This window comes from Aegilops tauschii, chromosome 1, assembly GCF_002575655.3.
Source record: "Aegilops tauschii subsp. strangulata cultivar AL8/78 chromosome 1, Aet v6.0, whole genome shotgun sequence".
NCBI lineage: Eukaryota > Viridiplantae > Streptophyta > Magnoliopsida > Poales > Poaceae > Aegilops > Aegilops tauschii.
In genome coordinates this window covers 41958240-41974622 of record NC_053035.3, presented here as the reverse complement: position 1 = coordinate 41974622, position 16383 = coordinate 41958240, and the positions used below count along the sequence as shown (strand labels likewise).

At 47.4% G+C, this 16383-nt stretch overlaps 1 protein-coding gene and 1 pseudogene across 2 annotated transcripts; both read left to right on the top strand.

The window, feature by feature from the left end:
* The first annotated feature begins 4872 nt into the window (after positions 1–4872).
* LOC109760842 (putative germin-like protein 2-1) lies at positions 4873–5735 on the top strand (annotated as a pseudogene).
* Positions 5736–12028: 6293 nt separating this feature from the next.
* Positions 12029–13612, top strand: LOC109760841 (putative germin-like protein 2-1). 2 transcript variants are annotated; one of them, XM_045230456.1, is made up of 3 exons: positions 12029–12275; positions 12383–12610; positions 12722–13612. In XM_045230456.1, exons 1-3 carry the CDS (start codon positions 12164–12166, stop codon positions 12916–12918), a joined length of 537 nt encoding a protein of 178 aa, XP_045086391.1. In that variant the 5' UTR covers positions 12029–12163; the 3' UTR covers positions 12919–13612. The 2 variants fall into 2 exon arrangements, with proteins under 2 accessions (XP_045086391.1, XP_020175234.1); XM_020319645.2 differs by having other exon boundaries at positions 12383–13612.
* The last annotated feature ends 2771 nt before the right edge of the window (positions 13613–16383 follow it).

Below are 16383 nucleotides of genomic sequence, written 5' to 3'. Positions count from 1 at the left end.
GGAAAATGGAGCTCGGAGGTCGAGTTTCGAGAGGAGAAAGATTAACTAGTGTGGCTCAAACATTTCATCGAACACCTCATGTGCATAGGAGGTGAGCTAGAGCACCCAAATGCCCTCCCCTCACCGGCCAGAAAAAACAGAGCACTGTGGAGTGCTCTGCTGTGGCGATGGGGTATATATAGGGAACTCATTGGTCCCGGTTCGTGGCACCAACCGGGACTAAAGGCCTTTGGTCCCGGTTGGTGCCACGAACCGGGACCAATGACCCCCTTTAGTCCCAGTTGGTGGCACCAACCGGGACCAAAGGCCTAGTGCTGCCCCGCGTCGAAAGTTTAGTCCCACCTCGCTAGTTGAGAGGGCTCGAGAGTGGTTTATAAGCGCTGCTGCGCCCACCCTCTCGAACTCCTCTCAACTGCAGGCTTTCGGGCCTAACCGTTCTCTTTGCTTGTGGGGCCTACTGGGCCTTCTGCGGGCCTGAATCCTGGCCCACGGATGGGTTTCAAGTCGTATTCAGGCCGTGGTGGCCTAGTAGGTGGCATAATTTTTTCTCTGTTTTTTGTTTTCTCTTTTGCTTTATTTGTTTTGTTTTGTTTCTACTTATAACAAAAAACTTATTTATTTTATTTCTAATTACTTATGTATTTTACTTTAATTATTTTATTTTTATTTATTTTACTGCTGCTATTTTTATTTAATTTATTAAGGTTTATTTATTTTAGTTACTATAATTTATTTTATTTTATTTTATTAAGGTTTATTTATTTTTATTTACTATAAAAAATGAACATAGATGCGCCTATAGAGAAAATTCAACCTAAATTAATAATAAATTTCTATGAAATTCAAAGAAATTTACTGTGAATTTAGGTCAAATTCCCTGTATAAGGGCATCTATTTTCACTTTGAGAGGAGCTCAACAAGGCAGAGAGGGACGAGCTTATAAACTGGTGTGAGCGCCCTTCGGTTGGCGAGGTGGGACTAAACACTGGCCGCAACTAGGACCAGCCCTTTAGTCCCGGTTTGTGGTATGAACCGGGACTAAAGGGTAGTGGGCCAGGAGCGTGGCCCATTGGTCCCGGTTTGTCCCACCAACCGGGACCAAAGGGTCCGGACGAACCGGGACCAATGCCCCCACGAGGCCCGGCAGGCCCCTGGCCGCACGAACCGGGACCAATGCTCACATTAGTCCCGGGTCGTGACTGAACCGGGACTAATGTGAATATTGCCCTGTGACTAAAGCCCAGTTTTCTACTAGTGGACATCAGCCCCGCGCCGATGGACGCCGCAATCGTCGTCGAGTTCTTCTCTGCTGGCCCCTCCGACTTCTCCGACATGGCGTACAGCTCGTGCAGGTCCCTCGTCTACGCATGCCCGGTGCTGGCAACACCGATGCGTGCCTTCATCCACGACTTGTCCCCGGGCCTGGCAAGCCTGGTCGGCGCTTCGTCAACTTCGTCTTCGTCCGTCTACGCATGCCCGGTGCTGGCAACACCGGTGCGTGCCTTCGTCCACGATGTGTCCCCGGGCTTGGCAAACCCGCCGCGACGCGTCGTCAACAACATTTTCTTCCCGGCGCACCCCTACTTCGACACCACTGCGCCCATGCTAACTCGGCGCCCCCTTGCACCCGCGGCTCTACGGCGACTTCCTCGACACCAGCTACCCCGACTCGACATCGACCACGGCATTTTTCACACGGCTACCTCGACCACGGCTCCACCACCCACGCTCTCGGCTACATCGACAAACGGCACAAAGGGCTACCGCCTGCTTGAGCAACCTCGTCGGTTTCCACTCCAGCCACGACTCCGTGATGCATCAACCATAATGACTGTGTGTAGGGGGGGGGGGGGGGGGGTCCGTCGGCTTGCCTTCGGATTCTTCTCCAGTCTTACCGTCTGCGTCGCTACCGTTGTGACTGCGGGGGATGTTGAGTATAATGTATATTAGGAAGTATAGGATAGACTAGGATTTGTTCCTACCTTGTCTTGTACTTCAAATTGGTCATTGTACTCCTATATATATGCCCACGAGGCTCAAGCAATACAACGAACTATTCCATCAAACCCCTCTCTCCTTTCTAACAAAGACCAATGTTCGGCGGGTAAGAGCCTTGTCTAATGGCATTGCCGGTCCATGTCCAACGGTCACCACTACCCATTGAACATGAGTGTTCATCCGTGCTTCGAATCAATAATGGGCCGTGGCCGCCCTTGTGTGACATTTCTTTCGGGCCAACGATGTTTGAATAAGCGAATACATGAGTGAACAGTGTGATACATGCCAGGCCTCGCCCAGAGTTGTCGATCATGATGCACAGCAGACGATTGAGATAACGGGTTACATGTAGCCCGAGCATCAAACTACATTTTCGCATCATTCTACTGTATCGTTAATTGATGAAAGAAAGAAAGAAAGCAAGCAAGCAAGAACGAAAGTTGGGAGATGCAGTTAAGAAAGCGTTTTTTCCTAGAGCGGTGCTACACTTCTTACATGTGTGTCTAGCAGGGGTTTTTTTTTTTGGAGATGGTGTTTTTTTTGCGAAAAAAGAGATTTATTTATTAAATCGGATCAGTTTCATCCGCGGCACATAAGTTTACAATCTCCTCTGGACCAGACCTTAACCACACCGCCGTTCTAGGGCCAGTGCGTTCAATTTTTGCTAGCATATGACTGACACTATTTTGCACTCGGCTAATAGCAGTTACCTTGTGACTTCTACCTCTAGCTAGCAAATGCTTGATTTCCTGGACTAAATTAGGCACAGGAGACTTGTTCACCTCCGGCTGCACAATCATGGCTGTAGCAACGGAGCAGTCCGTTTCCAATATGAAGGGTAGAGTGCTCCACTCTAGTGCTAGTGCAACGCCCTCTTTGCAAGCTTCTACTTCAGCTTCCAGTGCGCTCACACATGAGAAAAGGTGACGGCAGGATGAGAAAACAATATGGCCACTGTTATCTCTAAGAATCATGCCTGCACCTCCATTCCCTTCTGACTCAGAAAAGGCGCCATCAATATTTAGTTTAAGCCAGCCATCAGGTGGTGGTTTCCATCTCTCTGGCGGACGACCTGGAGGAGCGGCCTTCCATGAATGCAATTGAGAGCCTCGGCCATAGGAGACCACCATTTTTTCCTTTTGCGACATCCGCCAATGGATGTTGCTTGATGCACATTAGTGAGTTGACGTAGCTTCTTAGGAATCTCCGTGAGGCATCAATTGGAGTGGCAGGCTTGAAGTGCACCCCCTCATTCCTGACATGCCAAGCACGCCACAACGTCATGAGCAGTGGGAGCCGCTCGCCTTCGCCGCATGTGTCAAGTAGATGTAGTAGCCATTCGTGCCCTATGTTCACGATACTCCTCGGCAGCGGCATCGCCCAATCCTTCGCCATCGCCTCCCATAATCCAACAGCCATTGGACACCTGCAGAAGACATGGAAAGAGTCCTCTCGTTCCATTCCACAAACACGACAAGTGTCAGACACTTCAAGGTGTCGCTTAACTTTGTTTTCCATAGTCGTGAGGCAATTAGTTGCAAGCTTACATGCGAAATTGCGTACCTTTGGGGGGGGGGGGGCAGGGCACCCCCATAATGCCTTCCAGATGGCACGTCGGGCATCCGGTGCCCTGCTCGTGGCGCACATAGAGGTGCGGGTTTGCTCGTCAAGGGCGAGACGGTATGCTGATCGCACAGAAAAGACTCCATTGGGCTCAACTGCCCAAGCTAGTACATCATCAGGGCAACGCGAAGAAGTCTTGATCTTGATAACTTCCTCAATATCAGCTTGCATGAAGTGTTGTCGGAGCAGGTTCATATTCCAGGCACCATTTTCCATATGCAGCTCGGACACACGATGGAGCCTACAATTTTGCCTCTGGGAGATAGGCCGATATGAGGGCCCCCGTGGCAGCCATGGATCTCTCCATATGCGCACCTTGCTTCCATCCCCTATGCGCCACACTAAGTCCTTTTTAAGCAGCGTCAGGCCATAGACTATAGCTTGCCAAGTGGACGATGCATTACCAGTAAAGACTGTGTCCTCAAGGCGCCCGTTTGCATAGTACTTCGCTTTGAGAACTTGTGCACACAAACTTTCAGGCTTGGAGAGGAGACGCCATGCTTGCCTTGCCAGGAGTGCTTGATTGAACAAGCGAAAGTCTTTGAACCCACGACCACCCATTTGCTTCGGCAGGGTAAGCGTCTCCCATGCCTTCCAATGTGTTTTACGTTTTCCTTTTGATGACCCCCAAAAATAGTTCCGTACCATTTGGTTTAGATCATCACACACTGACATAGGTAATTTAAATACCCCCATCACATAAGTCGAAAGTGCTTGAGCAATTGCTTTGATTAAGACTTCCCTTCCTGCTTGAGCTAGAATTCCATCTCCCCATTCAACCATCCGCTTCAGGAGCCTTTCCTGCAGATTTTGGAACCTTCCCTTGTGCATTCTCCCTTCGGGGGTGGGCAGCCCCAAATATTTTGCTTCAAAGGTGACCGCACTAACTTGCAGCACTTGTCGAATATTTGGAGATGGTGTTTAGCAGTTAAAAAAGTGGAGTCCTTCAATAATGTGTTTAAGCCTCTAGGTTGATGCATGACTGCATCGCAAGTTCCATCTGGTGAGACAAGAGAGCTTGTATACAAGGACGGACGTGATTTGTTCAAACCAAGCATTATTTACAAATTAAAAGGCAGGGTGGGATCGATTTGTTTGGCCGTCATAGGCAGGCCGGCCCGGAACACGCTTTGGACTTGGGAGCTAGTGAAGACTATTTCCTTCATATCCTCAATTCCACACGCATGCGCTCCAACAGAACAAACACAAAATCTCTTCCTCCCATTCCCTGTATATACCGGTCTCCTTCAACCCTTCGAAGCATCACAAGAATCTATTTGCATAACTCAGTGTCTACTCGACCAAACACACTTAATCCAGTGAGCATTAGCGTTGGGCATCCAAATGGCCTCAAAGTTCTTCCTCCTTGCCCTTCTGGCCATGTCGGCTTCTTGTGCTCTTGCCCCTCCGACCCAGGCCAGCTCCAGGATTTCTGCGTCGCTGACAGAACATCCCAAGGTATGTGTATATAAGTATATAACCACATACGCATACGTGTGGTGAAATGTTTGTGTTACTTACTTGTGCCAATATATAGCTGTTAATTAATTGTTCAAAATCTGTACGTGTATGTGCAGTTTTTGTCAATGGATTTGCATGCAAAGACCCAAAGACCGCTGTGGCAGAAGATTTCTTCTTCTCTGGCCTTCACATGGCTGGGAACACGAGCAACAAGCAAGGATCTGCTGTGACTGCAGTTAATGTGGCGCAGATTGCTGGGTTGAACACTTTGGGCATCTCCCTGGTTCGTGTCGATTATGCACCCAATGGTCAAAACCCACCCCACATCCATCCGCGTGCAACCGAGATCCTCACCGTGCTGGAAGGCTCGCTCTATGTTGGTTTCGTGACCTCAAACCCCGAGAACAAGTTGTTCGCAAAAATTCTGAACAAAGGGGACGTGTTTGTATTTCCGCAAGGGTTGATTCACTTCCAGTTCAACTTGGGAACCAACAAAGCCGTAGCCATTGCCGCGCTGAGCAGCAAGAACCCTGGAGTGATCACCGTAGCCAATGCGGTGCTCGGATCCAAGCCATCCATCTCAGATGATATCCTTGCCAAAGCCTTCCAGGTGGACAAAGAACATAGTAGACAATATCCAAGCTCAATTCTAGATTGAAGAACATATTGTGATTTATTTCTTTGGTTCATTTGTTCTTTGACTAAACATTATGTTTGTGTGTTTCCTTAGAATGAAAAATTATTGTATGGTTGTGTTAATTGAGTTTTATGGAAGAAGAGGTATAATATTCTCATTTGTCGTAAATATTATTTTCTTCATCATTTTTATGAAAAAAACTGAACTGCCAAATGAGTCGTGGGCTGACCCAGTTACAAACCAACAAGTGGCATTGTAATTGTGTGTTTCGTAGTTTTGTTCAAGTCAAATGTAAATGCAAAAACAAAGGTTGGCATCAGACTCACGTATCTTTGAGGACCAAAGATAGCCCCCACCAACTAAAAACCTCTCTCACCCCTCCATCCTCATTGCCAACGGAGAGGTGGAGGCCTCAACAGTCGAAATAATGACCATTTGGCTCTTGCTCTACAACGTTGGCGCTTTTTCGGGCGGCTTCATGGGTTTAGGCAGGTGTCTTCCTTCCAGATGCGGCCTAGTGAGGTTCTTCTGGTTTGTCTTCGTCGACATTTCTAGGTTGATGTCGGTGAGATATACATTGGGGTTGTCCCCTCAACCACACACACGCAATTTTTGGTGCTGGCTTCTGTGAGTGGTGTTTGCCACACTATCTGGACAGATTGGGTTGTTGCCCCATGGATGTAGCTTCCACAACCCCAAGTCCCTTTCGTTCGTGATGGGTTTCTCTTGCAGAAATACAATGACACTACAGGAAACAGCTACTTTGCCGTCTGCCACGGCGGACGGCAAAGGCTCGAAAGGCGGACGGCAAAGACCTTTGCCGTCAGCCGCGGACGGCAAAAAGCTCCGGCAAAGAAGGCTACGGTAAACAGCTGCTTTGCCGTCTGCTTCCTGGCGGCGGACGGCAAAGGCTCTTTGCCGTCTGCGGCGGACGGCAAAGAGGGCGGACGGCAATAATTGCGCTGTCAGTCCGTTAAGTGGCTAACGGCAGACCTTTGCCGTCCGCCGCAGACGGCAAAATTTCTCTGGTCTTTGCCGTCCGCCTTATGATGTCATCTCATTCTTCTACTTCTTCTCATTCTTCTCATTCTTCTCATCCCCCTTCTTCTTCTTCTTCTTCTTCTTCTTCTTCTTCTTCTTCTTCTTCTTCTTCTTCTTCTTCTTCTTCTTCTTCTTGTTCTTCTTCTTCCTTCTCCTCCTCCTCCTCCTCCTCCTCCTCCTCTTCTTCTTCTTCTTCTTCTTCTTCTTCTTCTTGTTCTTCTTCTTCTTCTTCTTCTTTCTCCTCCTCCTCCTCCTCCTCCTCCTCCTCCTCCTCTTCTTCTTCTTCTTCTTCTTCTTCTTCTTCTTCTTCTTCTTTCTCCTCCTCCTCCTCCTCCTCCTCCTCCTCCTCCTCCTCTTCTTCTTCTTCTTCTTCTTCTTCTTCTTCTTCTTCTTCTTCTTCTTCCCCCTTCTACTTAACCTAAACCTAAACTAAAAACCTAAACTAATTAAAACTAAACTATTTAAACTAATTGAACCTAAACTAATTAAACTAAATAACCTAAACTAATTAATTCTAAACTGAAAAAACTTAAACTAAAAAACCTTATCTAAACAGAAAAAAAAACAAAAAAAAAGGGAGGGGCTCACTGTGGGGGGCGGCGACGGGTCGGGGAGGGGCCGGCGATGGGGGGCCGGGGCGGGGCGGTGGAGGAGGCGGGGCGGCGAGGGCCCGGCCGGCGGGGGGCCGGGGCGGGCGATGGAGGAGGCGGGGCGGCGGGGGCCCGGGCGGCGGGGCGCCGGGGCGGCGGGGGGTTGGGGCGGGGCGGTGGAGGAGGCGGCGGGGGGCGCGGGGCGGCGGGGGGCCGGGGCGGCTGTGGGCCGGGGCGGCGGTGGGGCGCGGGGCGGCGGGGGGCCGTGGCGGGGGGCGACGGGGCGGTGGGGCGGCGGGGCGACGGGGCGGCGGGGGCGACGGGGCGGCGGGCGGCGGCGGGGTGGGAGGAGAAGGGCGAGGACGAAGTGAGTAACGGGCGGGGGGGAGGGGGGTACCTGCCGTTAGTCAAGTGTCCTCTTTGCCGTCAGCCAGCCTTTGCCGTCCGCCTTTTTGCCTCTTTACCGTCTGCTAGCGGACGGCAAAGAGGTTGGCCGTTAAGATTTTTTCAAACGAGCGGGGGGTGGGGGCCACCACACTCTTTGCCGTCTGCCAGCGGACGGCAAAGATTCTTTGCCGTCTGCTGACAGACGGCAAAGAGCTGGCAGATGGCAAAGAGCTTCTTTGCCGTCAGCCTTTTCTTTGCCGTCTGCTTTTGTGTAGCTGATGGCAAAGAGCTTCTTTGCCGTCAGCTAGCAGACGGCAAAGAGCTGGCAGATGGCAAATTAGCTGATTCCAGTAATGTGAGGTGGTGTCCTCAACAAATTTGATGAGGAAGCAATGTCCATCTTGTTCTTATTTGTCCAAATTTCGCCGCTCGCTCTCCCCCAATGATGCAACGATGTGGAGGCATGATCTTATCATCCTCAAGTAGATTCGAAACAGAGAAGGCACGATCCAACAAACTAATATCGTGATATTTAGTAGATTGGAATGCTCTAGACTTTCCCATCCCCTCTCTCTCTCCTCCCCAAGAATATACACCGAGATATGAAAATAAAACAAAACATTGTATACAAAATGTGTTACATGTAAAGCAACGCAAATTAGCGGGTGGGTGGGATTCTACATCTTTTTATTTGCTTGGATTATTGAAATTTCCTAAACTAAATCCTCAATAGCTAACATATTTCCAAAGAATTCGTACATTTCGATGTAACTATAACTCTTGTTTGCAATAATAGACGCAAGAGTTGTATAACGACAAACACCATATATTGATGCTAGCAACATGTTTAGGAGATTAATTTGCTAAATAATAGCAAAAGGACAATTAAGACCGTGTGCTAAAGATTCCATCAGGAACAATAAAAAATACTACCAAAAAATAACAATACTAACAATAGGTTAAACACTTTGCACAACTATCTTGTTTTAAATCCACATGTAATCAGATTATCCGACAGACCCTATAACATTAGTTGCTAGCTATCATCAGTTAAACTGATAAAATAGGTCAATTATCATGAATTTGACGAAATGAATGTAAACGGCGTCAACAAAATAAAACAGAGAATTCACAAATAATTACATTTTGACTATGTTGTAAACTAAAAGGACGTTCATTATAATCTAGATGAATTAGTTTAACAACTAGCGACGACAAAGTTCCAAATAAGTAAAAAAGTTTAATATAAATAGGTGATGACTTTTTTTTAGTAATTCCCATGTTGGCAGCTTCCAACTATCGTGGTGCTAGAGCTCGTTCTCTCCACATCCAACACACGGACTAGTGGGTGCTTAATGTTCATCGAGTGAGAGAGGTGATGATAGTTAGTGGCCCCTTGTCTGGCCTTGAGCACGCGCTAGAGAAATCCTCCACATGCTCAACCGACTTATCAACACATGTCATGCAATGGAGTACATGGTAGACTTGACCTCCTTCGTCCTGCAGGCAGGAGCACATCTATTCACGCATTGACAACAATATTGTACAATGTTACTGGCACTAGACATGACGGTAAGACCAAGCAAGGTACCGACATTGACGCCCTCCTCTGGGAGTTGGAGGAGAACCTGCTGTTCCTCCACTGCGCGCGGCGGAGAGTGGACATGAGGCCCCCCTTGTCTCGACCAGATCACGGCGAGTGAAAGGAGGCATCCAAGTGAGAGGGGAATCTCACAATGGCCTAACGAGTCCCTCACTATACATGCTCAACATCACAACTTCTTTTCCGGCTTCCACTTTTGTCCACGTCTGGTCCCTCGGTAACTCCAGCGTACAAGAACATTGTAGACCATATACAAGCTCAATTCTAGATTCACAAACATACGGCGATTTGTTTATTTGGCTCATTTGTTCTTTGACTAAACATTATGTTTGTGTGTTTCTTTAGAATGCAAAAATTATTGTATGGTTATGTCAATTGAGTTTTATTGAAGAAGAGGTATAATATTTTCATTTCTTCTAAATATTATTTTCTTCATCATCTCTATGAAAAAAGTGAACTACCAAATGAGTCGTGGGTTGACCCAGTTACAAACCAGCAAGTGGCATTGTAGTTGTATGTTTCGTGTTTTTGTTCAAGTCAATTTGTAAACGCAAAAAAAAAAAGGTTGGCATGAGACGACTCACGTATCTTTGAGGACCAAAGATACCCCCACCACATTCAACAAAAAACTCCTCTCACCCCTCCATCCTCGTCGCCAACGGAGAGGTGGAGGCCTCGGCGAACAAAATTTTGACCATTTGGCGCTTGCTCTACAACGTTGGTGCTTTTTCGGGCGGCCGTGTGGGTTTAGTCAGGTGTCTTCCTTCTAGATCAGTCGGTCTGGTCAGGATCTTCTGGTTTGTGTTTGTTGACATTGACAGGTTGATGTTGGGGAGATATATTTTCATTGAGGTTGTCCCCTCAACCACACACATGCGACTTTTGGCGCTGGCTTCTATGAGTGGTGTTGGCCCGACCGTCTGGACAGATTGGGTTGTTGTCCCATGGATGTAGCTTCCCCAACCCCAAGTCCATTTCCTTTGTGGTGGGTTTCCCTCGCAATAATACAATGAGTGGCGTCCTCAATAGATTTGGTGAGGAAACAATGTCCATCTTGTTTTTATTTGTCTAGCTTTTGCCTCCCGCTCCCCCCTACAATGCAACGCCATGGAGATGTGCCTGCCATGGAATTTGATTTCTAGAAGGCCCTAGTGGCTGATCTAGGATATCAACTTTGAGAATTAAAAATATTTGTACAACCAGACATGAATTAAAAATATTCATCAATTAGGGTATCCATGGATATCGGGCCTGCTGGGAAAGGGTTTGAAGTCCTTTTCATCTCATGGATTTTCACGGAGGCCTGCCAGGAACATGAAGGTGGGAATTGGTCGCCCCTACCCCCGCCTTATGCGCCTATAAACGAGGGAAGTATCTCTGTCTTGCCTACTGCAAGGTGCAAAGAGCGCTCGCCTCTAGCGACGTGGAGTGGGCCCACCCATTAGTTGCTATGATGGTTAGTTAAGTTTATTCATTTTGTTTCTTAGTTTTTTTTGTTCATATTTTTAAAAAATATACATATTTCAAAATTACTTTACTGAAAATTTTACAAACATTCAGTGCGTATTTAAAATCTTAACGTGGTGTACATGAACTTGCTCACGTGGTTTAAAAAAATATTTGTACCATTAAAAAAATATTCATGACATTTACAAATGTCACACATTAAAAAATGTTCGTGACATTCAACAAAATGTTTATACAATGTAAAAAATGTTCATGTAATTTAAAATATGTTTTTTAACATTCAAAAAAATGTCAATGTGATTTGAAAACTGTTTAACAAGAACCCGAAAAAAATATTGAAATAGGTATTTCAAAAAGATTCATCATCTATTTGAAAATGTTCAACGTGTATCAAAAGTATTCCACATGTTTAGGAAAAATGTAAAACGCGTATTAAAAAAGTCAACATGTATAGGCAAAATGGAAAAGAAAACAAAATAAATTACAAAAAACATAGAAAAAAAACCCGGTCTGAACCTTTTCCAAAACTTAATAAATTAGAAATGAATTCTTTGGCATCGGTCTACATAAAGAAGAGGCTGAAAGGCACACGGCAACCATGTTTGTACCCTCGTGGAGAAAATATACATAGATGACAAATAGAATTGTAATATATGGGTTGGTTCAAGAAAAAAATTAATTGGGGACATGGAAATCTCAACAAAAACATGAGCTTGAACATATTGCGTGACAGCCGCTGTGGTTCTGACAGCAGCAGAGGGAATCATAGCATAGAGGGATCGGTCCAATCATTTCATATCTGGACCCTTAGGCCGGTCATACGGATAGGTGTGCAGGTTAGGGACAAATCAATAAGCCATTCTCTAATTCCGAGTAGTCTTAGCTAATCAACCTATAGGACGAAACTACCTTTTTAGTTGTTTTTCCGGGGGCTGCAGCCTGCATATGGCTCCTCGTAATAATATGATTTGAGCCTCTAGGTTTGATGGCCAGCCTAGGTTGATGGCTGCATCGCAAGTTCCATCTGGTGAGACAAGAGAGCCGGTACAAGTACGAACATGACTTGTTCAAATCATGAATATACAAGTTTGATTAGTTGGCCGTTGTAGGCAGGCCTGCCAGGAACACGCTTTATACTTCTTCCTCGTTGCTCAGGTGGGAACTAGTGAAGACCATTTCCTTCATATCCACTTTGCGCCCCAAGAGAACAAAGACAAAAGCTCTTCCATCGTCCCTTTCCCTATATATACCGGTCTCCTCCAATCCTCAGAAGCATCACAAGAACTAGTTTGCATAGCTCTTTGTCTACTTGACCAAAGCGCACTTGATCTAGTGAGAATTAACTTTGGCATCCAAATGGCCACAAAGTTCTTCCTCCTTGCCTTTTTGGCTCTGTGGGCTTCTCGTGCTCTTGCCTCCGATCCAAGCCAGCTTCAGGATTTCTGCGTCGCTGACAGGACATCCCAAGGTATGTATAACCACACATGCATGCGTACTTGCGGTGAAATGATCGAGTTACTTCTTTGTGCCAATATGTAGCTGTTAACTGTTCAAAATGTGTATATGTATGTGCAGTTTTCGTCAACGGATTTGCATGCAAAGACCCAAAGACTGTTGTGGTAGAAGACTTCCTCTTCTCTGGCCTTCACATGGCTGGGAACATGAGCAACAAGCAGGGCTCCGCTGTGTCCGCAGTCAATGTTGCGCATATTCCTGGCTTGAACACTTTGGGCATCTCCCTTGCTCGTGTCGATTATGCACCCTATGGTCAAAACCCACCCCACATCCACCCCCGCGCATCCGAGATCTTGACAGTGCTGGAAGGCTCACTCTATGTTGGATTCGTGACCTCAAACCCCGAGAACAAGTTGTTCTCGAAAGTTCTGAACAAAGGAGACGTGTTTGTGTTTCCGCAAGGGTTGATTCACTTTCAGTTCAACACTGGAGACAAAGAAGCGATAGCCATCGCGGCACTCAGCAGCAAGAACCCTGGAGTGATCACCATAGCCAATGCGGTGTTTGGATCAGTGCCATCCATCTCAGATGACATCCTTGCCAAAGCCTTCCAGGTGGACAAGAAAGCTGTAGACCATGTCCAAGCTCAATTCTAGACATTTATATTTGGTGATGTTCTTACTTGATTAATTTTTTTTTTCATTGAAGATTATGTCCGGGTGTTCCTTTATACTATAATTCAATGGAAGAAAAATAATCAATTATTGGCACAAAGAAGTAACTCGATCATTATTATTTTCTTAATCATCTTCGTTAGTAAAATATCAAATGGGTCGTGGCTTGACCCAACTACAACCTAGCCAGTTTCATCATAGTTGCGCGTGTCTTTGTTTTATTCAATAACTTTGTATGCACAAAACAAATGATCATGGGTTTGGTCTGTTGTACGTAACAAAGTCAATCAATTTGATCACAAGGGATGAGAGGTGTGCATCACATTGATGCAGAGGCGAGGGGTTTAACCTCCTTTTCAAGAAAAAAAAAGAGGGCATGCTAAAGGAAATGGAGGAATTCCTTCAATGTATGAGACACACAATCAACAAGAGTAATGATATTGTATTAATGTAACTCTTCTTATATATGGCACCAATATGCGAGTTATTCACTTTCTGTAGACAAAGGAAGAGGCTAACAGAGGGAAGATACAATGTTGTTTTTGCATACATGGTTCGACAATGGATAGTTGTACTACCCATATGCATGTAGTGCATATATGTCATATTGGGGTTTTACAAGCCCAGCTATAACCGTGCCCTGGAGCCCACACCGAGCCACACAAACTTAGTTGGAAGACTTTTCTCAAAAAAAAAAAAGGTTGGAAGAAGTTCCGAGTTTCTTGATGCAATTTGATTACTTGGAAAGAGAATACGAGTTCTAGTGGTACAAGGTCTAGAATCATACGTGTACACGGAGAAGACACCCACTTGGAGGAGAGGAGAACACCGCCGTACCATGACTATATAAAGGAGGCCAAGACCTAATACATTTTCAACGTATCTATAACTTTTGAAGTTTAATTGTATATTTTCTTATGATTTTATTCAAAAAAATATATGCTTTTGGGACTAACCTACTTGACGGAAGGCAGAATTACCTTGTTTCAACGTCGTGATTCTGAATATTTTTGGAGCAAGGAAAAATAACATAAAAATAGTCTGAAAATTTCCAAGAAGGATCACGAAGGCACACTAAAGGGCGGAGCTGGGAGGAGAATAGGGACGCCATGTGGTCGTGGCCCAACCGACCCCCCTCTATGCGGGGTCCACAAGGATCATCTGGTTTGCCCTCGGGAGGTTATGTTGGCACGTATGTTAAGTTGTCATTTTTGTTTTTATTTTTCAGAGTTATAAATCTATGAGAATCAATAAAATGGTGCCAGAGTCTGATTTCAGCAAAAAAAAAGAGCCCCCTCCCCCAAAGTCTAGATCCAATCTAGCAGAGGCTCTCGTCCTTCCCACCATAGCCACCAAAGCCATAGGAGAAACACCCCTACTTCAAGGGGGAGAGGGCATATGAAGAAGGAAAGGGTCCTTTCGCCCTTGCTTCCGACGGTGCCAGAACCACATTGGGGGCACCACCATCACCGCCGTCGCCTCTATTGCAGTCCACGCCATTTATTACCAAACCATTCCAATCCCTTACCAAGGCATGGTGTTTGATGCAATGAATTATCAGCCTATGATCTTTGTGCTATTTCTACCATGTTTGGTTAATTTCCCTTGTTCTTATGGTGTTGGTGATCTAGTATGGTTCATATGAATTGTATATGATATTGTCATTTGTGCTAGCGTATGGGTGTACACATACATTAGATCAAGACTCTAGGCTTTTAAGGAATATTTTGATCGTCGAAAAAATACGTCGGAGCTTAACTTCCCGAGGAGAACACTACTACCAAGGAGAGCAGGAGGGAAGCCACGTGTGTGTGGAATTCATGTGAAATGTATTATCTATATGATTTTTTTATTAAAATATAAGACATGTATCAAAATTGTCAAATAGATAAGATTGGAATGAAAAAAAAAACGTCTGTGAATTTGCCGCCAGGAAAAATGGAGTACCCATTGGCGATAGACACACTGCACATTGGTTTTCAGACTTGCTTGTCTTCGAAAGTCACCCACATCATTGTAAAATTTGCAGTGATGTGGTATAGTATAACCATGTACGGTGGAGTTTTTTGCAGCAGAGCGATAGCCTAGTCTGTAGGTAGGGGTTCTTGGAGCATCTCCACCGTTGTGCCCCCCGGAGGCGTTTTTTTTGCCCTCGTGGGGAGGCCCCGACGAAATTTTTGCTTTGGGGGTGAGGATTTTTCCAGTCGTCGCCCCACCCGCACACCTGCCCAGTCCACGCGCGTGCCGCACAGGCCACGTCCGCGCCGCTCCGGCCACGCCCACGACGTGCCGTTCGCCAACAGCACGCCCACTCCGCACCGTCCGTCAAGTACGAGCAGGCTCAAAGACACCAGGCAGCGAGAGGATGAGCAAGGAGAGGTACATGACGCTAAGAGCAGAACAGCCGGAGCTACGCGATGATGCCGGACTCGCCGTCCAGGGACTCGACGACGGTGCAGCAGTCCGTGCCCAGCCCGTCGTCGGTGGGCATGGGCGCGGCGGAGGCCCTGAACCAGCTGCGCCTGCCGGCGGACCTCGCGGCGGAGCTGTACGAGAGCCTGCAGTTCTTCTCGGCGACGTCGCGGCCGGGGAGCTCGAAGCGGGGCGCCTTCTTCAAGCCGACCAAGAGCGAGCGCGCGCAGCCTCTTCGGCCGCTACTCTGACTACCCCGCGCGCTCCTCCTCCGCCTGGCCAGGCGCGCTCCTCCTGCGCCCCGGCCACGCGCGCTCCGGCCACGCCCCCGCCTCGCCAGCTCCGGCCTCGCCAGCCCCGGCCTCGCCAGCTCCGGCCAGCGCCACCGCTCCTCGAGCCCGGGCCGGCACGCGACGAGCAGGGCGGCGTCGGCGGCGCGCTGTGAGTAGGGCGGCGCGGCGGAGCTATGTGAGCAGAGGGCGGCGGTGAGGAGGCAGAGGCCGGCGTGTGGCGAGGAGGCGGCCGCGACCAGCGGGGGGGGGGGGCGAGTATGTGGGGAAAGCACGTGGGTGGGGACTGGGAGAAAAAGTATGAAGAGACGAGTGGGAGGCTGACAGTGGGCCATTGACATGCAAAATCTTCTCTCTCCGCCCCCAACAGCCCCCCGGTGGCCTGGGATCGCCCTGGTACCGCCGGCTCTTGTTTTTGCCAAATCCGGCGTTTTTTAAGGTCGTGGGGGCACGAGTGGGGAGTTTTTCGCCCGCCGGCGCTGAAAAAGTGCCTCTGGGGGGCTTCTTGGGGAGCCTAGTGGAGATGCTCTTATCTCTACCAGTACAACATGCCTATCTTTTCGAGGCCGCCCCTTGTGTATTGGTGAACAACCAACTATATACCATGCAACATGAATCAAAGCACATAATATTAAGTATTACCATACTATGGAAGGTCAATGATCGATGCTAATTATTCTTACAAGAAACACCTAACATTCAACACCACCTATTTCAACCGGAAATCTTACTACTGTAGAAGGTG